General features: G+C 41.2%; 1 protein-coding gene across 1 annotated transcript; it reads left to right on the top strand.

Annotated features, from left to right (window-relative positions):
• Window positions 1–2,976: 2,976 nt before the first annotated feature.
• tars1 (threonyl-tRNA synthetase 1) lies at window positions 2,977–17,405 on the top strand. Its single transcript, XM_034541427.1, has 19 exons — window positions 2,977–3,150; window positions 3,999–4,076; window positions 4,508–4,698; window positions 5,234–5,357; window positions 6,769–6,893; window positions 7,604–7,721; window positions 7,801–7,865; window positions 8,413–8,491; window positions 9,266–9,412; window positions 10,064–10,162; window positions 11,100–11,266; window positions 12,107–12,269; window positions 13,346–13,483; window positions 15,164–15,241; window positions 15,319–15,419; window positions 15,809–15,913; window positions 16,080–16,152; window positions 16,706–16,820; window positions 16,909–17,405. Exons 1-19 carry the CDS (start codon window positions 3,091–3,093, stop codon window positions 17,055–17,057), a joined length of 2,175 nt encoding a protein of 724 aa, XP_034397318.1. The 5' UTR covers window positions 2,977–3,090; the 3' UTR covers window positions 17,058–17,405.
• The last annotated feature ends 6,675 nt before the right edge of the window (window positions 17,406–24,080 follow it).

Raw genomic sequence — 24,080 nt, 5'->3', positions numbered from 1 at the left:
AACAATAAGGTAGTACAATAAATATTATTAGATCAAAAGGAAGTGTAAAAAAGAGTCACCAGTAAAGGGATAACACTAGGTAGATACAACACAGGAACAACAGTGATCACAGTAACATACAGGGGTGGAACACGGAGGAACAAGTTGCAATATTACAGTGTAGAAATACTCTTTTACAAGCAGGGATGGAAGTAAGCTAGATTGAAGCTCTTCGATCTTCATCTTCCTCCTCCCACTCCCATCTTCCCGCATCACAATCTAGCCCCCCAACACACGTGTTCAGGTTTGTTGTTTTTAACCCCTGTTTTGTCTAGAAAGAAACAGAAAACACTTGACTTCATGGGAAAGCAAATGGCCGTTTTGTTCAAAAGCTGCCACAGAAAATTTGGGAACATCGACCAAACTTTCAAAATGATAACATATGCTTTTGTTTTGCGTGAGAAGAAAAATGACAACCAAATCAACAGCAGCTGTAGAGCAAACCAGCAACCCGAGTGAGAAAAAAGTGGTTTGACGTGCTCTCCCTTGGAATAGAACTGAACACCATGAAAAAGGTTTTGAAAGAAACGACCGGCTGCCAGAAACCCACAGCACTCGATATCAGACTGTCAGCCGCAGCAGAAGTCGACGTCTGCCAGCAGTAGCCGAACTGAGCAGTTTTGGAAAGGCAGCAAGCGCGGATTAAAAAACCTGCAGGTCTGTGCTGGACGCCAACAAACTCAACACGTTCTCATCCCAACTCGTTGCGTTCCACTGAGGCTCGGCCAGATGCTTTTGGCACCACTTTCTGTAGCAATGGGCCGCAGCAACACACATGGATTAACGTGAATTGAAACAAAAACACTTGCTTTGCTTTAGGCAAGAAAAAACACTGAGTTGGTTTTAGGAAAAACATCATGGTTGGGCTTAAAATAACAATATATATATATATATATATATATATATATATATATATACACGATATAAAGATATAAGTAAAACACAAACAATGTGGCAGTAGTGCGGAAAACAACACTAACGTACCTTTAGGACACGAACACCGGTGTTGAACACTGGTCTCCTGATTGAAAGTCCTGTGTTTGTATGACACTCATTAATGAATAAGCAACATTGTTCAGTTGCCAACTGATTATATTCCACGACTGCATATATATTACAAAAGAGTGTAGCCTAGTACATCTTTCGGGAATCTTCCACATCCATCCGCCCATAGAACAAGTGCACTTGCACTTCCTTTCCTTCAGCCCTGCCTCCTAGCCCTCGGTCCAGCCTCGTTCTCGGGCTCATTTACATGAAAAGTAACTCTGGATTTGGCTATTAGAGCATTTTACAACTCGTAGGCTTTAAGGCTTTTCAAGTGGTCGTTGATTTACCTAAAAAAAGTTTAGATGTCTCTTTCTCGATGTATAGTAAGTAGTATTTTTGGGCCCCATGGCATAACGTGGTTTAAACGATTTAAACTTCCTGTGTGCGTGTGTGTGTGTGTGTGTGTGTGTGTGTGTGTGTGTGGGGGGGGGCCTTGATGGTCACACATGCAACTGCTATGGAACAGTGCCAGCAGTGGTTGCCACTAGCAACCCAACATCCGCCTGTGGCAGTACGGTGGGCGTCGAGCGCTCCATTTTATTCTGCAAATATTCCCTTTCTTCTCCTTCCACTCCACAAATGATCATATAGGCTATTTAAAAGAAGTTCTTTCAGACTGTAACTCTAAAACCTGCTGACAAAACGGTAGCTGTGAGCCTCAAAGGCAGTTGGCTAATGCATGCACTAAAACCACCTAAAGCCGAACAGAAGGATGCCATACTTCAAAACATATGGAAGAGAGGATTTTACTCAGCGCTGATCCAATGGTGTCACTACACCTCTGTCATGTCCCTGCTGGGCGACACATCTAAAATACTTATTTAGAAAGAAAGAATTCAGAAACATGGAGTGACATTGTGATTTTGAGTGCACTCTTGAATAGAAAGTTTTCGGTTTGACTTGAACCACAGCAGTTTGGATTCAATAATTTCTCAGAATAATACAAGCGTAAAACCTGCTTCATATTTCAGTGAAATGAGAAGTGTTTTCTTGTGGGCTAATAAAAATTAAAAAAACGGGCTCCACTTCTCCAACTCAGAGTGTAACTGTGCTGTCTGTGACCATGCAAGAGCACGAGAAACCAAGACATATGGTAGGCATCCAGATATTGACAGAAAAAAGATCCCCGGCTTGTTTCCCTTCACACAGAAAATATAACAAGTTCGCAGAGACAACTTGGGAAAAGTGCACTTTCTGAAGAAAGTGTGTGTTTCTGAAGAAAGTGTGTGTGCTTGCAATACGGTCTCCTGGTTATATATATATATATATATATATATATATATATATATATATATATATATATATATATATATATATATATATGTGTGTGTATATGTGTGTATACATATATATGTATATACATACATACATATATACACATATATATATACACATATACACATATACATATATACACATATATATACTGTATATATACACACATATATATTACAGTATATATATTCCATGTGTATATATGTATACATATATATGTATATTACAGTATGTATATATATATATATATATATATATATATATATATTACAGTATATATATATATATATATATATATTACTGACCTTCAAATAAAGTTGACATAAGAATGAACAGTTACATTTTACAGATTATTAATTATTTAAATTTGTTATTAGCAGATGGTGTTTGCTGATTCTTCGGAGTGATCCCAGTATTTCTAAATTCTTGCCCGCGGCCCCTGATGATAAACACTGAGTAGCCTTTACAGTTTTCATGGCACATTTGTTGATGTCCAAATCCTAATGAAGGCCGGTTTAATTAATTGACTTCGTAAGAACTAGTTTAGGAGGTCATTTAAACAGGCTGAACGTTGTCCTCTGTCAGAGAAAGCTCCGCCTCCTCCAATGTTGCATCAGAATCTCAACATCCGGGTCGCGTCATCAGCCCATACCCGGCGACCCTGCTCGCTGACGAGAATTCGCAGAAGTTAACGCTGTCTCTCAAAGTGAAGTAACTTGTTCACTCGTTATGGCGGACCAGGCTGTCGAGGAGAAAATGAGCAAATTGCGGGTGGACGAGAAGAAAAAGGTAACGCTTCCGTTTTGTAACTGGCTACATTTAAGTCATGCTAGCCGGCTAGCAGCTAGCCTTTAGTCAAGTGTCATGCTTTCATTTAACGTCAGCCACTAGCAATGCGGTGCTAACCTGTTAGCTAGCTAGATAACGATGTGTTTAACGCTACCCAAAAAGGGAAACTCTCAAGATAACAGACGGCTTAATTTAATTTTAGTTTTAAACTGTTTAATATGCCACATTTGGAATGACCGAGCCCAGTCGGCGAGTTTTGGTGTTGGCTAATGTAGCTAACTTATAGACTCCTCACGCCAAACCCCATTCAACTTTCTGGCAATTTAGTGTTTCCCTGCTTTTCGCTAGGTTTGCACACACGCACGCACACGCACACACACACCAACACGTTTCTTGCATAAATCGCCTGTGTTCCCTTTAATCAGGACTTACCCAAATGGTGTAATGTATTTATTTTTGTGGAAAGCTCTCTTCTCTTAAACACTGGTTGAGTGACTCCCACACATTTCTACTAATAAATCTGTGCGTTAAAATTTGGAAAAGCGCTGTAGGGTGGCGAGAATCAATTCAAACGTACATTTTTAGGTCACTTGTATGCTGGATTTTCCTCCAGCACTTTTTGTGTGAGGTCTTGCACATTATCTAACTGCTCTGTATTGTAGGCTATGCAACTACCAAAAAGGAAGGGCTCTTTAAAATAACACATTTCTTGTCAGCAGTTTATGCTGCTATTATGTCAAGCATCGTGTAGGGTGTGCATCTTTCCCACCTTTTTAACTATGAAGTTGTGTCTTTCATCAACTTTCTTCCTGATACAAAACAAAGTTGACTAAACCATTTTTGGACAGGGGGGAACCGAAAGTCCTAAAGATGGAGGAAAGAAGAAGGCCAAAAGTGCTGCTGGGGAGTCTGGAAGCAGATCTGAAGTGAGTTGCTATAAGTATGTAGAAGCTAATGTTTTCTTTGGTTGTTGGTTTTCGATTCAATACCAGTATTGTCAAACATTTAATGCGTTAAATCACTGCACAGATTTGCAAGTGCAACACATTAAGGGTTAAACTGAAAGAACGAGGAGATGAGTCAAGCTGAGCAGCTACGAAGAAAGTGGGTAGACAAAGAGAACACTTAATTTATATATTTAGCTACTTTCATTGGAAAAGGGTTTGCAACACTGGGCAGGGTTTTTCGATATGGATAATTAAAATAAATCTATTTTACTCTTGCTAGTTTCTCAAGATTACAAACCCTAGCTTTAAGAGTTCTGCAGATTAAGCCAAACGAAAGTTGGATACAACGACAGCATGTTCCACTGTTCTCCATTTACTCACACCTTTTTGGTGTTGTTGTATCCGTCTAGCTGACGCCAGCACCCCAGTACATAGATGAGCGTCTTACTCTGTACACTAAGCTGAAAGCGGAGCACGACGCGCTGCAGGCAGAGAAGGCTGCGAAGAACAGCCGAGCCATCAAGGTGACTCTGCCCGACGGAAAAGTGGTGGACGCCGATTCCTGGAAGACCACGCCGTACCAGGTGGCCTGTGGAATCAGGTCGGTGCAATTATGGGTTCGCTGTAGTCGTTACAAAAACAAATACAAAATTGACACCTTGCTTTTATGTGCCACAGGGCAAGTGTTATGAAAACCTCAAGGGCATTGCATGAATTTAATTCCCAAAGATTAGCTGTCAAGTTTATTTGCGCAGCCTGTAATCATTGCCACTGCCTCCTAAAGGATTCACAATACCCACAGTTATGAACGCTGTGATTTTTAAATAACACACGCCAACCTTAGTCCATCCATCGAAGACATTTAAGACGGAAAAACATGCTATGGAAACTTTTGGATAGTCTGAGAATGGATTGGATAAAGACCATCAGAAGGTCTTATGGTTCTTGTGATATTTATTTATGTCAGACCCAATTTAAAGTCACGTTTTAATATTTCAGCTGCAGGGGAAGTCCCGGCAGACATTTTTGAGCAATGCATCTGTTCAAATGGGTCTCACCAGTATAATGCCAAACTATCGCTGATGTCTTTGTACATCTGCACAATCATTTGATGTGGAATATTTTTCCCTGTACAGTCAAGGCCTCGCCGACGGCACGGTGATTGCTAAGGTGAACAGCATTGTGTGGGACCTGGACAGACCACTGGAGGAAGACTGCAGCCTTCAGTTGCTCAAGTTTGATGATGAGGAGGCTCAAGCTGTAAGTCAACCTCATTTCTGTCTGAAATGGAGCTTGTTAGGGATGCACGATGTATATCAGTCTGATAACATAACGGGGTATTCATACTATTATTTTGATAAGGATAATTAAGCCAATAAATAGAGCTGATAAATCAGGCGAAATTGATTTTGTCCTTGTCGTCAGTAACGCAATCAACTACACTCGGTTTCATAGAAAAATCCAGAGGTGCGGCCAACGATCGGCTTCTTATGATGCTACTCACTAAAAATGAGTATTGGTGAAGTTAATCTTGTGAAACGGAGTTGGAATAAATGCAGTGATTTGAGGGAATTGTTTCCACAGCAATAATAAAACCGATATTATAGAGGGAATTATGACCCGTTTAATTTACAATAGCTCTTGGCTGATTTTAATATATAATTAGTATTACAAATACCAGGATGTTTTACTTTAAAAAAAAAAAAAATGTTATTGAAGGATTTCTTGTTTTGGGACATTGGGGATAAGAATCCATGTAAAGACCTCTGCATACTCAGCAGTCACAGGCTTTATTTGTGTATTCAGTAAATAATGTCATGTCTTAATTTTAGAATTTAATTAAAATTCTTTGGCAAAACATCTATAAAAGCCGAAAGGTAAAAAAAGGTCATGTACAGATTTGAAGAGTCAGATCTTTGATTTTTCTTATGTGAGCAATGTCTGTTACATTTGGTTATGTCAGAGCTATGGGACAGTAATCCACCCATCTTGGGTATGTATAATAAACGTTTTATATATATATATATATATATATATATATATATATATATATATATATATATATATATATGAGAGCTATAGCTCTGCCACTGTTTTTAGAATATTTCTGCCGCGCTAGCAATGTCATTTAATATCTTTGAAATGCTCTCTGATGGTACTATTTTAGAGGCAATTGTCTATTGAATACACTTTAACCAAACGTGGTGGTCACTCAACAGTGCACCGCACCCTGCAGAGTTCATTCAACCTTATCCGTATGTCGTTGGAGCAGGCACGGTCAAAGTGATGAATGAGACGTTTACAATCAATAATAAACCTGAAAGCTCTGTGATTTACATGGAGAGGAGACGTGAGAATGTAAATCACTTCCCGTCATAAAAGTGGCAGCGACCCGTCTGAGAGAATAACGAGACTTGTTCCTAAATTCAAAAGCCCAATTTCAGTTGCATTATCTGTAGAAGAAGAGGTCAGAAAAAGTGAGTAAATCCTATCATTATAACCATTGTCAGCAAGTTCTGTCACATAGTTTATTTATTTTGTAATGCTTCATCAAAAGTCTGCACAGACCTGATGGTCAACCATCCTAATTTCCCCGGCAGAGTCATCCTTTGCATTCTTATTCGGTGTGGCTGTATTTAACATTCCTATTTAACTTATTTAATGTTTTTAGGTTTACTGGCACTCCAGCGCCCACATCTTGGGTGAAGCCATGGAGAGGGTGTACGGAGGCTGCCTCTGCTACGGGCCCCCCATCGAGAGCGGCTTTTACTACGACATGTTCCTGGAGAACAGCGAGTGAGTTCCCTTTTGGTTTCCATCTGTCTGTTTACTCAGTTAGCTCTGTGTTTTGGCGTCTGCTCCAAGGCTCAACAACTGGCACTCTGATTCTCCACCTGAAACCAGTTGCAAAACGGGTCGATTGCAACAATGCCGTTGGAGCCCGATTTTTAAAATCAATAAAAATAATAATTCCAGATATATCTTCCCATATTCGCCCACGGGATTGGAAAACTAAAATCTAAACGCAGAGCCTGAGATTATTGCTAGGACGCTTTGAGCGCGCGTTGAGACTCCTCTTTAGAAAACTTTTCCACTTCCTCTCCGTAAACAACTTTCCCACTTGACCTTTCCCTGAAACGGATGCGTTTCTCCCTGCTTCAGGCTGCAGGAGAGCGCGAGGAGTGCTGTCTAATTAATTCTACAGTCTCCCTAATGAAGTCATTTTATGCTAATGACATTCCTGTAGACGAAGGATATTTTGACTTTGCGCAAGCCCAGAAGCCAAGGATTGTTAGCCATTAGCCCATGCTCTGCTGAGGTTATCAGTTTCTGCAAGTCAAAGAATTACATATGTGAACAAAAGGGTTCGGCCTCACGGCTTATTGTTTGGCCACTGGCAGCCTAAATTTAGCGTTAAATGCACTTTGCATATTAATGTAGGATTAGTTAAGACTGTCATTGGATGTAATGGACCTGATGTGTTTTCTCTCTGATGTTTTGGACAGGGGCGTGTCAAGCAATGACTTTCCGGGTCTGGAGACCTTGTGCAAGAAAATCATCAAGGAGAAGCAGCCATTCGAGAGGCTGGAGATCAAGAAGGAAACTCTGTTGGAAATGTTCAAGGTATTTTTGAAAAACAAACTAAAGTGAGCAAATGTTCAACGAGAAACCGAACTGTAAAAACGCATCTTCTCCTCGACAGTACAACAAGTTCAAATGCCGCATTCTGAATGAGAAGGTTACCACTCCCACCACCACTGTTTACAGGTGAGTCCCGGCTCCGTGCATGTAAAAAGTTTTAATCTTCATGTCACAATTCTGGGATAATATTCAATATCTTTTGCAGCAAACAACAAATCCCATTGAATCACCAAAACCACAAATGCTTTGATTCTACTGACGAGTATTATCTGTGCGGCCAAAGCCTGATGCAGCGTATTCCACTATGAGACAGGCCTCCGTTACGGTGAACATGTGTTATGATTCAATCCTGTCATGATGTAATAAAAGCACACTAGCACACTGAAAATGGCCCACAGCAAGTCCAGATTTTACTTCTATTTGGGCAAAAAACTAGAGCCCAGCTGTAAGTCAAAAAGGACGGAACCTCGTTAAAGCACCAAGTCGTGCATTTGTGACTTTGTTTTTAGAGATTTACATCTTCAGTAGTGTCAACAACGGGTTCGGGAAGTTGGAAAATACTGAGCAACATTTTAAAAACGGAAATATTGTTAGCCTAACCCCAAGCACTGTCAGCTTTTGAAAAAAATAAATAATAATAATGCTCAACACTTCTAAACATTCTGCATTCCAGGTGTGGTCCCTTAATCGACTTGTGTCGCGGGCCCCATGTGAGACATACAGGAAAAATCAAGGCACTTAAGATCCACAAGGTGAGCAGGTGTTTTTGCTGTTTTGTTTTTCACCCTAATGCCATCAAAGTCCAAACAGTTGTTGGTGTGTATGAGGATTTATTGTTAATTAAACCAGGTAGCATTTCAAGGCCTGGGGTCTCTGCCCCAAAGGTGGCCCCGAGAGTACAACACAACAAAAACGTATTCACAAATCTCACAACTATTGCGCTGCTTTATAAAAAAAAAAAAACATCTTCACTAACTTGATGAGACCTGCGAATCATTTTAGAGAAAGTGCCGGACGAAGCTCCCAACACGGCGGAATCCTCTTTCCCATTAGAGATTACCCCTTTAAAGTTTATTTGAATATTTAGTTAGGTCATTTTTCTAAATATTTATCAGTTGGGCTACTTTCTGAAATCCACCCGATCCACAATCAGCATAAAATAGATCCACCGTACTTATTAAACAGTGGTGAAGAACACCAGGAGTTAACATATGAACCATGCAGCACACAAAAGACTATCAGCCTATTTTAAACAGTCTGGTGGGCTACATCGCATCCAGTGAACCTCACGGAGAACAGCGAGGGCCAAAAACGGCATCAGCCATTTGTTTTTAACCGAATATTATTCGGACCAACACAGCTAGAAACACTGATTAATGATGGTGTGGAATTTCAACAGCTGCTCTCATAATTCTGCGGCAGCAAATACAGGCACTGCTACATTTTATTCTCCAGGGATTTGATGAATCCGAAAAGGCTGCCGAAAGCTCACACATTCCTTTTTGTGGTGTCTGGTTCCTCCTCAGAATTCGTCTACATACTGGGAGGGTAAGGCGGACATGGAAACCCTCCAGAGGATCTACGGAATCTCCTTCCCGGACCCCAAGATGCTGAAAGAGTGGGAGAAGTTTCAGGAGGAGGCCAAGAACCGAGATCACCGCAAACTGGGCCGGGTACGAGCGGAGAAGTGCAGAAGCTTTGGCTTTAGAAGAAGACATAAAAAGAGTTTGTCTCCATAGTGATCCTGAAACTGTAAAGGAAGCTTACAGATTATTTAGTTTGTTACTAAATTCAGGAGAGGGGGGTTTGATGGGTGTCTGATGTAACCAAGTCGCCGCACCATCTCAACAGACAAGATGGTCAAAGCCATTGTCTAAACGGTGTGGGAAATACAGCCCTCCTGGAGCATGAGCAGCAGCGTAGTAACAAGAACCGTTATCCTCCAACAAGAAAAGCTTTATTTGTATTTATTTTCTTAGATACATGCTTCAGAAAGTATCACTAATTGTTGAATTGTTAAAAAGGTGTTCAGTCAAATACAAAATGTGGCATTATAGAATACTACCCCTTGAGATTTCAGAATAGAAAATGAACCCATGGCATTTTAGTTAAATATTCTATCTCCAAAGTTCACCGGTAATTGGCAGTTGAGGGTGTGTGTGTGTGTTGTTGATGCCAATAATTCTGTGTAACAATAACGGGTGTGGCAAAGAGTTCCTCACAGGAGGGCACAGTGCTGTCCATAAATAGTAAAAACCAGTTGGACCTGAAAGTTGGACCTTTTTCATTACCCATCATGCTAACAAACACTTTTTTGTATTCAGGATCAGGACCTGTTCTTCTTCCACGACCTGAGTCCAGGGAGCTGCTTCTTCCTGCCTAATGGGGCCTACATCTACAACACCCTGATTGAGTTCATCAGAGTAAGCCAGACCCGAGTGACCCGCGGGGGATAATTGCTGCGATCTCACGCTGAACTTGGAAAAGGCGAGAAAAGAGGAAAATAAGGAGGTTTTAAATTGACCTAGGGAGAAGGGGAGAACTTACCTGGACCTTTTTAGTCCTGGCTCGTTCAATAATAGCGGCTTTTCTATATTCGCAAGATGAATTGCTGCAATTTGAACCTGCTTTTAAGTGCCGTTTTGATTGATACAGAGGAGTAGGAATGGATTGGTTATATGTCGATGATGCAGCTTTGTGTGCTAATGATCACATCGTAGAAACCAGGGGCTCTGCACATACATTTTAAAACATGTGCATGCGCATGCAATAAAATGTAATTTCATATCGCTACCTCGCTTCCGCCGACATTAATGCTGTCAACCGATATTGCTGCGTGGAATTTATGTTTGCTTGGTACAGCGGTTCTTCTTTTTGCCAAGTAAAAGAAACACTTCAAGATATCGTGCTATTTGGAGTAAATCAAAACGTCATTGTGACACCGTTGAATAAAATCCCCCTCGCACCTGGGCCACAAGATCGATCTGGCTCTCTTGGTCACAATGGAATCAATTTCACTTTGATGTGATGAAATGGATTTCTGTGATGCGATGTGTTTATTAAACAAATCGGCCTGAACATGCAGCAAAACACGTTTGAAGCCTGCGTCTGACTGTAGGGATTTAAAATCAGACAAACGGTCCCAACTCAAAGCCGTCTAATCATGACCAGATTTTCCTTTCAGTTTACCCCAAAATCCCCTTTTTTCATATCGCGATTTTTTTAAAAACTGTCTCAGAGGTAGAAGTGAACCCACTCCGTCTGGTTCACGGCTCTAACCAGTTGTTTGTACGTTGTGAGCGTTATGAGGTCGAGTGGCTCGAGATGCTCATTGGTGAAATCCTCTTGGTCCTCTGGCAGAGTGAGTACAGGAAGAGGGGATTCCAGGAGGTGGTGACACCCAACATCTACAACAGCAAGCTGTGGCAGACCTCCGGCCACTGGCAGCACTACAGCGAGAACATGTTCTCCTTCGAGGTCGAGAAGGAGACCTTTGCCCTCAAACCCATGAACTGCCCAGGACACTGGTGAGTTTTTATTTATTTTCCGCCACACTTTCTGAACTTTTTTTCTATCGATGTTCTACCTTTTTTTAATTTGCACAACACAAGGCTTTTATTCTGAATATTTGCAGGAAAGTGTTGCGCTGAATCGCTGAGAAGAGCCGGGAAAATGGGGGAACCAACATATATTCGCTAAAACAAAGTGCCTTAAATCGGCAGTGTGGGAGCATCTTTTTTAGGAAAAAGACCAGAGGGTCATGTGATCCAACGATATTTTACTTACTGCTTCCTTAAATTTAGTTTAGATGAGAAACATGAATAGTGGTTCAAAAGGAGAAGTTTTCTCAGCAATTTGTAAATCCCCTACTACAGTTTGAATTTAAAAGGGAAATGGTTGATTATCATAAATATCTTAAATCACTAGCTTTTGGCCTACTACAAGTATTCTGGCTAATAATCGTGAAGACCCTGAGACTATAATATTTCCTCTGACAATAATATCAACATGTCATATCGTGACATCACTAACTGCATGACACATTTTTGGTTAGACTATGCAGACTGAAACTGTTCAGGTTGTTGGGTGCACAACATTAATGACGAGCTTTCATGACAACCATGGTGCAGCAATACAAATGAACATGAGTGAAAACGTATTGCATCAAAACATATGCTGTTTAATACAAAAAATAAATCACAATTTATTGCAATATGTATGATCGCAATACTCGGCGGATTGCAGAATGCTTAAAATGTGCTATAAGAAGGTATTGTGACTTCAGTATCGGGATATTATCGTATCGTGGGTAGTATTGTGGCAGTGTTTTCATTTCCTTCACAATGCTGGTTTGTGTTTGGCTGCAGTCTGATGTTCGATCACCGGCCGCGCTCCTGGAGAGAGTTGCCTATTCGCATGGCCGATTTCGGCGTCCTTCACAGGAACGAGCTGTCGGGAGCCCTGACGGGCCTCACCCGGGTCCGCCGCTTCCAGCAGGACGACGCTCACATCTTCTGCACCATGGACCAGGTGAGCAACGTCATTCGGCTCATTCACACATTTTGATGTCGCACTAGTCTGATGGCACCAGTGAATTAAAAGGCAGCCGGGTCGGCGATGCCCATCGAGCCCACTGGACCAGGACTTGTGTCAAGCGAAGCGGTTTATGGCTGTCCGATGTGCTGCCTTTATATAAAGCTCTGCAGCTCAGTGCAGGACATGTCAACGGGTCAAAGTCTTATGAGGCATTGCAGAATTTTATATTATTATTATTATTATTATTATTATTATTATTATTATTATTATTATTATGTTAACATATTATCAGACATTTCCGTTTATTTTTTTATTTATTCATTAATTTATACATTTCATCATGCCATGTAGTTGTAATCGGAATAAAGCCATAAACCAACCTCCACAATAACGAAGAGGGATTCTAATTTTTTCTTTTTTGTAAAAGCCCTGTAAAGAAAGGTCACGTATTACGTACTTTATAAGGACGCAACGGTTAAATAACCGAGAACTATTTTAAATCTTCCATCCATCCATTTTCAATACCGCTTATCCTCATTAGGGTCGCAGGGGCGCTGGAGCCTATCCCAGCTGACATAGGGCGAAGGCAGGGGACACCCTGGACAGGCCGCCAGTCCATCGAGGTTTTTAAATCTTGATTTGAGTAAATATTTTGCAGCCAAATCTAAGGGTATTTTCCCTCATTGTGCCAAAAATGTACCGAACTGTGATCAAAACCTCGATCTGTACTGAACCGTGTATTTTGTCTACAGTAGCACCCCTGCTGAAAGGGTGACCACCATCGTTACACATCTTGGAATACTACTGTAAACCTCTGTAAATCATATTTTCTGACCCAGCTCTAGTTTTCGGCTTGCAGATTCTTTCGAACCTATAATAAGCACGAATATACAACATATTATTATCCAGTAAATCAAACCACCTCAGAATTGTTTCCAAGAAGAAAACAAAAGACTTCAAAGCAATTCAAACAATATTGAGATGAAAATCCAGCGCACATGCACACACAGCTGCTGGAAAGTTCCGCCGCTAATTATCTTTCTTTTTGTTTTTAACCCCCCCCCCCCTAGATCGAGGAGGAGATCAAGGGCTGCCTGGACTTCCTGCGGGCCGTGTACGAGGTGTTCGGCTTCACTTTCAAACTCAACCTCTCCACCCGGCCGGAGAAGTTTCTAGGGGACCCGGGCATCTGGGAGCAGGCAGAGAAGGTAACCACGAGGCCTCTCGTTGTCTCTCGCGTGGCTGGTGAGAGAGAAAGGTGGTGTCTCTCCCGGAGAATCGAGACAGACGCTGATCTGTAACATTACAGCGATTTGTAGGGCGTAGCGAATGAACATTTGAATTGTGGACTGAGAACATTTATTTTGTGTACTTTAAAAAATAAATAAAATGTATTGGATGGATGGATGGTGCTCCAAATCAAATCGCCTCTTTGGACCAGCTCTGCGCTTCCCATCTCGGGTTCAGCGCCAAGCTCCTCTCTCTGGAGAGCAGGAAGCGTTTAAAACTACCTCGAGCAAAGTAATAACAAGAGCGAGCGAGTTAAACAGAGAGATAATGAGTCTTTATTGCCGTGTGTTTTCTATATTGGTTAGAATGTCTGTCTGTCTGAGGCGCATCCAACAGTTTTATTCGTCTGACGAGCTTCAGACCGAATGAATACTGTAGGTGTTCATGGAGCCACACGTTTAGCTTTTGGCTGGATTGTTTAGAAGTTTGTTCTATACTATAATCATTTTGTTTATATGGAACTTTTTTATCTTTTTGTCCAGATTGAAAGATTTAAATTATTAAAGTCAAACTCATTTCACCCCTGTAGGTAAACAGATGGTAATAGAATAAATGGGTTAATATAAGAAAGTAAGATGGAAAGAATCACATGTTAACAACTAATATAGCAAATAAATATTTATGAATATAAAATAGATAGAATGCCAATTAATGAACAAACTGTTGACTTCAAAGTGGATGAATTGCAAAATACACACAAGTGCATATAGAAATACTACAACAAGCACGTATTAAATATGTAATGACTGACACCAGAGCAGTAATATGAAGAGGAAATGGGAAGAGATGTGAAGGTCCAGAGGCCGTCTGATGCTGTACAGATTCTAACGCCCTGATTATTTTTACACTGTTGTAAAGTTTACAGAACAGATGATTCTTTTTATGCCCAACTGTCACCAACCACGTGTCACCTTCCCGCTTAATGTTAAACAGTCAGTGCTGTTAAGCCCTTTCTTTTTTCTTTTTTAAGTGACTCTATTTCAAGTGTGTCTTCTGCAGGAACATTACTGATGACGGGTCATTTTTTATTAACAATCAATCCAGTGGCCACAATAACTGTTTAAATATTAAGTAGACCAGAGAACTCAGCGTCTGCAGCAGAGGGAGATCGTGCTGCTGCAGGTGTTTATCTGCAGCTGAGGAAGAAAAAGTTGTGCAGCTGATAGGTCAAACCAATCTGGGCACTTTTCTCTGAGGGAAAAACATTTCCTAAATGTATCACTGATTTCTTATTACATTACATGTCATTTAGCTGATGCTTTTATCCAAAGCGACTTACAGTAAGTGCATTAAACTATAATGAATGTTTGCATGCTATATATATATATATATATATATATATATACATACATACATACATACATACATACATACATACATACATACACACACAAAACCCTGTATGAACGTGACGAAAACAGACGTTGCTATGTGATTCACCTCATTAACTCCCTCAAGCAACCATTAAATATTATCGAGACGTTAACGTTTCGCAGTCAAGCGATTAGTTCAGCACACGCCGCTGTCTACTGGCGTGTATTTATAGTAACAAAGCACTAATTGTTTATTTCCCTTTCTTTCTTTCTTTTTTTTTTCAGCAACTGGAGAGCAGCTTGAATGACTTCGGGGAGAAGTGGGTCCTCAACCCCGGCGACGGAGCGTTCTACGGGCCGAAGGTGAGCCGGCGGCAACGGTGTACTTTTTAGAACTGTGACGGCGGGAACGTTTGACCATCTTTGTCCTTCCTCCGCAGATCGACATCGAGATCAAGGACGCCATCGGCCGCTACCATCAGTGTGCCACCATCCAACTGGACTTCCAACTCCCGATCCGCTTCAACCTCTCCTTCGTCAGGTAGCTCCGTGTGTGTTCATTCATTGTTGAAGGAAAACCGGAAGAGAAGTAGAATATGTTTTGTATCAACATATTGTAATCAAAGTTAACGTTATCAGAAGATAGAAGTTTCCGGAAATACTGGAGAAATCGGTCAATGTTTAAATTACTGTTAAGTGCTGATGTGAAAGCAGAAAATAGGACTGAATGGAACTATATGATGTGAAGTAGCTGAAGCTGCCCCAGAGGCTGCAGATTTGGTTTTAATCCAGCTGTTGATCTGTTTAAAAAATGTTGTTTTTTTACTGAAAAAAATCTACAATAAATCCCCCCAAAAATTAAACGTTTACTAATTCTTCCAGATGATCTCTGTTGTTCTTTCCTCCCCCTTTCTTCTGATGATGTTGTAGCCAAGATGGCGACGACAAGAAGAGACCAGTGATCATCCACAGAGCCATCCTGGGATCAGTGGAGAGGATGATCGCCATCCTGACCGAGAACTACGGAGGCAAATGGTTTGTGAATGCTTGATTTGTCAAGTAGAGCGTTCTGTTTCATTGCTCCTCTTGAGCACCGATTATGATCGACTGAGCAGAGATATTAAGAAGAAAAAGAAAAAAAACCTCATATGCACAGCGACCTGGTCTGCTAACGTGCTCGATGTGTCGCGTTCCGTTTCAGGCCGCTGTGGCTCTCTCCTCGCCAGGTGATGGTCATTCCCTTGGGGCCGACCTGTGAGGAATACGCTCGGAAGGTAAACACCGGCCTGTTCATCTCCTCGTTTCAAATATCAGATTAGAGGATTACGTCTGATCCAGAGATGTAGGACCATTACACATCTGTAAAGTAAGAGATCTGAACACGCTGGTGATGGATCAAAACCTGCTTAATCTGAAGTTAACGTTTCATAAAAAAGGAAGACTTTAGTTTTCACCGCTCAGGACATTACTTTGTTGTTTGATAGCTTTGTGCTCAGCAAAGAACTCTGAGAATAAAAGCCTTGTGTTGACAGGATTCCTTTCCACAGCAAGAGGCCAGAGAGCTTTCATTTTAAAACACAAACCTTTTTTTTTTTCATATTCCACAGATGGACATGCAAACGGCAGTAATGTTGATAGTATGTTAATACTAGTATAATTTACTCTTTGCTGTGAAAAAATATAGGGGAGACCTCGACTTTGTAAAGTAGATGCAACTGGGCGCTTTATAATTTTACAAAAAGAGATTTAGATTTGAATAAAAGGAAACAAATGAATTTTTGAAACGTGCTGCCATGACCCTAACCGTCTCTCCGGTTAACGTGGCAGGTCCAGCAGGAGTTCCACAGCAGCGGCTTCATGACTGACGTGGACCTGGACCCCGGCTGCACTCTGAACAAGAAGATCAGGAACGCACAGCTGGCGCAGTACAACTTCATCCTGGGTGAGTGGCCTCGCCCCCTTGCTTTACTCCTCATCGCTCTCACTGTCCATCCCCATATTGACTCTTCTGTTCACCTCGTGTGTTTCAGTGGTGGGAGAGAAGGAGAAGACGAGCGAAACCGTGAACGTGCGCACCCGGGATAACAAAGTGCACGGCGAGCGCACTGTGGAGGAGTGCGTCGAGCGCCTGAAACAACTCAAGAGCTGCAGGAGTCGCAACGCCGAGGAGGACTTCTGAGCCCGTCCTCCTCTCAACGGGACCTCCGGTGTGGGGACTTCTTGGTGAAGGGGGTCAAACTACTTTCACATCGCGGCCTCGTCTCTCCACCCGGGAATCGCATTTTTCACATTCGATAATCTTTCATATTTTCCTGGTGACTTCCTGGTTGCCTCTTTACTGCATCTCTGTTTCTGGTTCTCGAGTCTCGTTGTTTGTGTAATTCTCCCTCCTGCTGGCGCAGAACTCTTAAACGGCGGATTCAAACAGTGGTTTTGTTACAGCCGTCTGAACAGTTTGTATCATGACATTCATTCTTTCTTCAGGGAATTGTATGAGATTTTAATAATTAAACCAATCTATTCTTAATTTGTGTGTAATGCTTTTTATTTCAGATTCAACCTTTTTTTTTTCGTCTCTCGTTCGCCGAGAGAGCGTCTTCTTAATTAAGCAGCCGCCAACAAGTCTGTCTGTCAACTGTCGGAATAAGGAGGGAAAAAAAAGATGTATGGAGAAGATCATTACAGCAAAAAAGCAACATCAACAGTGAAATGTGATTTTTAAAGTCACAGTTCAATTTAAGATTTTGCATAACGAGACCAACTTTGCCTCATTTGGTAGTCAGAGCAGAGCTTTGGAGGGATGGGAGTCAGAGGTGTCCTTATCGCCTTCCTCCACTAGTGCATCATGGGAGAGAACACTTCAACAGTTCTCATTAATAACATGCTTACTGAACACTGAGACCGTCTGCACCATTACACCAGGGTACCAGTTATTTATTTTACATACTAATACTCTGCTGTGGTTCACACATTTAAAACTTTTCAAGTAAAGCAAGTGTTTACAATAAACGGAGTGCTGATTAATGCACACACTGCATTCTCTTGACTTTCTCCCCCTGTGTGTGTGTGTGTGTGTGTGCTTAAGCTGCACATCTGAAGCAGACAAGTGAGCAGTGTGTTTCTGCAGTTTTAACAGGTACAAAACGGTTGACTTTTTTTTTTTTTTTTTTTTTAGTCCCTCTTAAGTATGTGACGCAGGCTGTAAGACGGACTGCTGGCTCCCCGGTCTTATTTTGATATGACCTATCATGACCCCGGTGATTTTCTGTGCACAGGAGCTTTGGCACTTAAAGTTGGAGGGAAACATGCACTCGTGCTCGCAGAAGATGGGGTGCCCGGTTCTGAACGCGAGCCAATGAAACCATATAATTAGAATTTCTTTAGCTGCTAGAAGCGAGTAATTAAATGATTGAGGCCATCAGTTATTTTGGCCAATTGAAACGTGAAGTACGTCCACAGGTTTGGGTTTCTCGTATCGGTCTATATTTAATGCTGTGACCTACTTCAAAAGAGACTTATTCAAAGTTAGGAATTGCTTGGATGTAAAGTTTCTGATCAAATATGCTTCATATTTAGGAGAAATTGGATGACACAACTTTGTTGGCGTGAAGGACACCATATCAATTCTGACCACAAGGTGGAACAGCTGAACCACGATCTTGTGTGGTAGGAGGAGGGGGGAGGGGGGCTAATGTCAGTGGAGTGTGGGAGAGAAAAACATTTTGGTAGGAGGTTAATGAAAAAGTCAATGGAGTAGGAGAGTGTCAACAGACAGAGCGAGACAGCCAGAACCCTCTGGGGGAGGGATCGGCTTGGCTGTTGACTCTCCCTTCCCGTGAATCCCCCCCCCCCCCCCCCCCCATCCTTCCTGCACACTCCACTGACAACCTGGGCATGAAGGGTCACAACGCTTCAGCGAACTGAGCAAACTTCTCTCTCTCTCTCCACACATGGGTTTTCTTTAGGTATTGATTAACATGTTTAAAAAAAAAGAAGAAAAAAGGTCCCACTGCTGAGGCTCTTTTCCAGAATAACTCTTGATGAAAAGGCTTATTACATAGTCTTGGAGAGTATATTCTTGATTGTTATGCTGTTTAGACTTTAAAAAAAAACATTTCTAAAGTTGATTATTAATAAAGCTGCAAGCTGTCTCAAAAATATCAATGTGACCGTAGAGATTAAACTTCATCCCTGACTTCCAAAGAAATTTACACTTATTGATTCCCGTGGGGAAATTCTTCTCTGCATTTGACCCATCCTTAGTTATCAAGGAGCAGTGGGCAGCCGGGGAGCGACTGGGGGTTCTTGCTCAAGGACACTTCAACATGCAACTATGGGAGAGCGGGGATCAAACCGGCTGCCTTGTGGTTGCGGGACGACCACCTCTACCCATGAGCTACAGCCGACCCCAAATTGATGCAATTGTGTCTGAATGTAAACATGAGGCGTAAATGTTTGACCAGGCGGAAACCTCCGGGTCTGAGAAGTGAAGCCACTGCTGGAGGGCCTGTCCATGTGGTTCTTTCTAATGACCAGCAGGGGGCGACTCCTCTGGTAGTTAAAAGGTGTGGCTATCTCGTGATTGACGAGTCAACATGTCGTGACAACCGGGGGATGAGTATGAATCTGGTCTAATCTATATATATATATTTTTGTACATGTTATATACTATGACTTGTAATAATATACTTTGACTTATCTTTTCCTATTTTGAACATACTATACTACGCCTTTTTTTCGACATGCTATACTTTTTTTAATTTTACTTTTTGCGAAATTCTTACTTTTCTTCACATATGACTTTTTAGATAATACAATACTTTGACTTTTTGATATACAATTTTCTTGTTTTATTTTCGACATACCATACTATGACTTTTTGTAAAAGTCTTAAGTATATACTATTAGTTTCAAATAATTCTTGACTTGTCAAACTACTAAACTAACCTACTTTTCTTTTCTTTAGACAATTTTTTTCGATTTGACTTATGATTTCCCATGACTTTTTAAATTACTTTTTCAACATACTATACTGTCTCTTACTTACATCGCTCTTTCGTCTTAGTCAATGGATGCTTGGAGAGACGCAAGGAAACCATGCGAGGAGAGAGGAAATGAGAAAGAATGTCCTTTCCTCTGATGCTGGATCAGCTGTTACTAACTAACAGTCAGACTCTCCCGAATTTTAATTGTGTCCATAATCAAAGTTATTGGGTGAAATAGCAGATTGGGAAAAAAAAAAAAAATCTTTATAGAAAATTAAAAGAGTCGTTTGTGGTCTTTTTGTTGTTCAGAAACACAATTAACAAATATTTCAACAAGATGGTCAATCAGGAAACAAATAGAACACAGATTAAGTTCTATTTTCTGTCTTCCATCTGGTGTGAAAGTTCAGTGTTGTTCAGAAATATCACATAATATCACAGCGTACAAATCAAATTACTGATGAACGACGAGGGGGAGAATTGGCCATTAAATGAGGAAGGTGGTTCTCATGACACGTTACTCATGGCTCCTCAGAGATCTTTTCCTTTCCTAACTCCTCAGAGCAGAAATATGAGCTTGGGGACGGTCTTAAAGAACAACTTCAACAAAGAAAAACTTAAGAGACTTGGGAAGTTACCATATGAGGTATTTTTGACTTTGTTCAGATTTTATAATATATAATATCATATAATATAATATATCTTGTTAAGCGGATGAAGATGGATGTCTTGTTAGGGTTTTCCTTTTTTGCTAAATCATATCTACTTTCATGACTTAATTTAACATGTTCTATTATGACTTTTCTTTGCCATACTATGAGATGTCTTTTTTCGACATGTTACACTGCCTTTTTCAACATTCTACTATAAGTATTTTTCAACATTCAATTCAATAACTTTCTGAAATACTATACAATGACTTGACATAGCAGACTATGACCTTTCTTAAACATATTACACCACGACTCTGTTGACGCACTATCGTTCCTCACACACCTCAGGATTGGTCCGCCTGGACAGGCTACAACAGGGCCTGGCCCTCCTCCCCGGCCTTGACATCCTCCAGCCCAGCTGATCCGGTGACAGCTCTGACGAAGCACAGAGTCGTGAAAAGGAACACTTGAGATCCACATCAGGCGCCACGCCACTCTCTTAACACACTTATTGTGAGCTCTTTATGTTCAATAAAACCTCCTCGGTTGGTTCCGCTCATGAACAAAGTGTTAACAAAAAGGCATGAGAGTTGTGATCTTGGGGTAGGACTCTTGTCGGTTGCATTTCCCGTTTGTGTTTTCTTAGTTCGACCGTCTGTTGTTATTCCTTTGACTTCCATAGAAGGCTAGTTACATTACATTACATTACATGTCATTTAGCTGACACTTTTATCCAAAGCGACTTACAATAAGTGCATTAAACCATGAGTCCAAACTCAGAACAACAAGAATCAAGAAAGTACAATTTCTTCAATAAAGTTAAACTACAAAGTGCTATCAGTAAGAGCCATTTAAGTGCTACCAAAGTGCTACTACGGCTCTACCTTCCTTATTCAAGGTCTTATGACAGTGTCGGTCGCCTCAAGCAGGGCCCTGGTGGCGAGACCATTGTGAGCCTGTGGTTTGGGTGTAGGAGCTTCTAGACCAGTGGAATGTCCAGATAACCCGTCACTCGGGGTTGGTTGAGGTAAAACTATAAGTTAGTTCTCGCACCACCGGGTTACACGACATGTCTGGGCATAGTGAGGCTTTTTGTTTGTTGACGATACGGCATCAGACGCAGGTTCAACATAGTATACTGTAGCTTTATTATATATATATATATATATATATATATATATATATATATATATATATATATATATATATATATATATATATATTCAATTCAATTCAATTCAGTTTATTTTGTATAGCCCAATATCACAAATTACAAATTTGCCTCAGAGGGCTTTACAATCTGTACACATACGACATCCCTGTCCCAGGACCTCACATCGAATCAGGAAAAACTCCCCAAAAATAACCTTTCACAGGGAAAAAAGGGAAGAAACCTTCAGGAGAGCAACAGAGGAGGATCCCTCTCCCCGGATGGACAGAAGCAATAGATGTCATGTGTACAGAATGAACAGCATTTACAAAGTTACATAAACACATTACATGAATATGACAATGTATGAATGGAACTCCAATCCATGAAAAAGAAGGAGGTAGAGAGGAGGGGGCGGGGCATCAGCAGGGCCAAGGTGGGAGGCCGGCTCACCAGGCATCAGACAGGTCCAATGGACCCTATGAGACGTGAAGTCACAACGACTCCGGGGAGGAAGCAGAGTTAATAAGGTGCAATGGAGAGATGTAAATGTATCCATAAGGAGAGAGAGAAGAGGAGAGAGGTGCTCAGTGTATCCTAAAACATCCCCCAGCAGCCTATAAGCCTATAGCAGCATATCAAGGGGCTCGACCAGGGCAAACCTGATTCAGCCCTAACTATAAGCACTATCAAACAGGAAAGTCTTAAGTCTATTCTTAAATGAGGTGACTGTGTCTGCCTCCCGGACTGAAAGTGGAAGCTGGTTCCATAAAAGAGGAGCTTGATAACTGAAGGCTCTTGCTCCCATCCTACTTTTTAGGACTCTAGGAACCACAAGTAGCCCCGCATTTAGTGAGCGCAGCTCTCTAGTGGGGCAATATGGTACTACAAGCTCCTTAAGATATGATGGTGCATCACCAATCAAGGCTTTGTAGGTGAGGAGAATAATTTTAAATGTGATTCTTGATTTTACAGGGAGCCAGTGCAGCGCAGCTAATACAGGAGTAATGTGATCTCTTTTCTTAGTTTTTGTAAGTACACGAGCTGCAGCATTCTGGATCAACTGGAGGGATTTAAGAGACTTATTAGGGCAGCCTGATAATAAGGAGTTGCAGTAATCTAGTCTGGAAGTAACAAACGCGTGAACCAGCTTTTCTGCATCTTTTTGAGACAAGATGTGCCTGATTTTTGAAATGTTACGTAAAATGCAATCCTTGAGATTTGCTTAACGTGGGAGTTAAAGGACAAGTCTCGGTCAAAGATAACGCCTAGATTCTTTACAGTGGTGTTGGATGCGAGGGAAATGCCATCTACAGAAACCACATCACCAGATAATTGATCTCTGAGGTGTTTAACATCAGGAAGTTGCAGGTCATCCATGTTTTTATGTCTTTAAGACATTCTTGAATTTTAGCGAGCTGGTTGGTCTCCTCTGGTTTGATCGATAGATATAATTGAGTATCGTCTGCATAGTAATGAAAGTTTATGCAGTGTTTCCTGATAATATTGCCCAAAGGAAGCATATATAAGGTAAATAAAATTGGTCCAAGCACAGAACCTTGTGGAACTCCGTGATTAACGTTGGTGGTCATTGAGGCTTCATCGTTTACAAATACAAATTGAGATCGATCTGATAAATAGGATTTAAACCAACTTAGTGCGGTACCTGAAATGCCAATCGACTGATCCAGTCTCTGTAATAGGATGTCATGATCAATGGTGTCGAACGCAGCACTAAGGTCTAATAATACCAGTACGGAGATGAGTCCTTTATCTGATGCAATTAGGAGGTCATTTGTAATTTTCACCAGTGCTGTCTCTGTGCTGTGGTGTTTTCTAAATCCTGACTGAAACTCCTCAAATAAACTATTCTGATGTAGGAAGTCGCACAACTGATTTGCGACTACTTTCTCAAGGATTTTAGAGAGGAAGGGAAGGTTAGAGATTGGTCTGTAGTTAGCCAACACCTCTGGATTAAGAGTGGGCTTTTTCAGGAGAGGTTTAATTACAGCTACTTTGAAGGAATGTGTTACATGGCCTGTTAGCAAAGACACATTAACAATATCCAGCAGAGAGGTGCCAATTAAAGGCAACACGTCTTTAAGCAGCCTCGTTGGGATGGGGTCTAAGAGACAGGTAGACGGTTTAGAAGTAGAAACCATTGAGGACAATTGGTCTAGGTTAATGGGAGAAAAGCTATCCAAATATACACCAGGGCATACAGCCGTTTCCAAGGCCACTCCTCTTGATGACAGATCGGTAGTAGTTAAGGGCAAGAGAGCATCAATCTTGCCTCTAATAGTTAAAATCTTTTCATTGAAGAAGTTCATGAAGTCATTACTACTGAGGTCTATAGGAATACACGGCTCCACAGAGCTGTGACTCTCTGTCAGCCTGGCTACAGTGCTAAAGAG

Source organism: Cyclopterus lumpus, chromosome 9 (genome assembly GCF_009769545.1).
Source record: "Cyclopterus lumpus isolate fCycLum1 chromosome 9, fCycLum1.pri, whole genome shotgun sequence".
Taxonomy (NCBI): domain Eukaryota; kingdom Metazoa; phylum Chordata; class Actinopteri; order Perciformes; family Cyclopteridae; genus Cyclopterus; species Cyclopterus lumpus.
This window is presented reverse-complemented; position numbering and strand designations above follow the sequence as displayed.

What these genes read in the sequence shown, in the direction of transcription:
- tars1 (XM_034541427.1), top strand. Translation starts at nt 3,091, where the DNA reads ATGGCGGACCAGGCTGTCGAGGAGAAAATGAGCAAATTGCGGGTGGAC. An exon ending in CAGGTGGCCTGTGGAATCAG is followed by an intron (nt 4,699 to 5,233) that starts GTCGGTGCAATT and finishes TTCCCTGTACAG; the next exon opens with TCAAGGCCTCGCCGACGGCA. An exon ending in CCCTGATTGAGTTCATCAGA is followed by an intron (nt 10,163 to 11,099) that starts GTAAGCCAGACC and finishes GTCCTCTGGCAG; the next exon opens with AGTGAGTACAGGAAGAGGGG.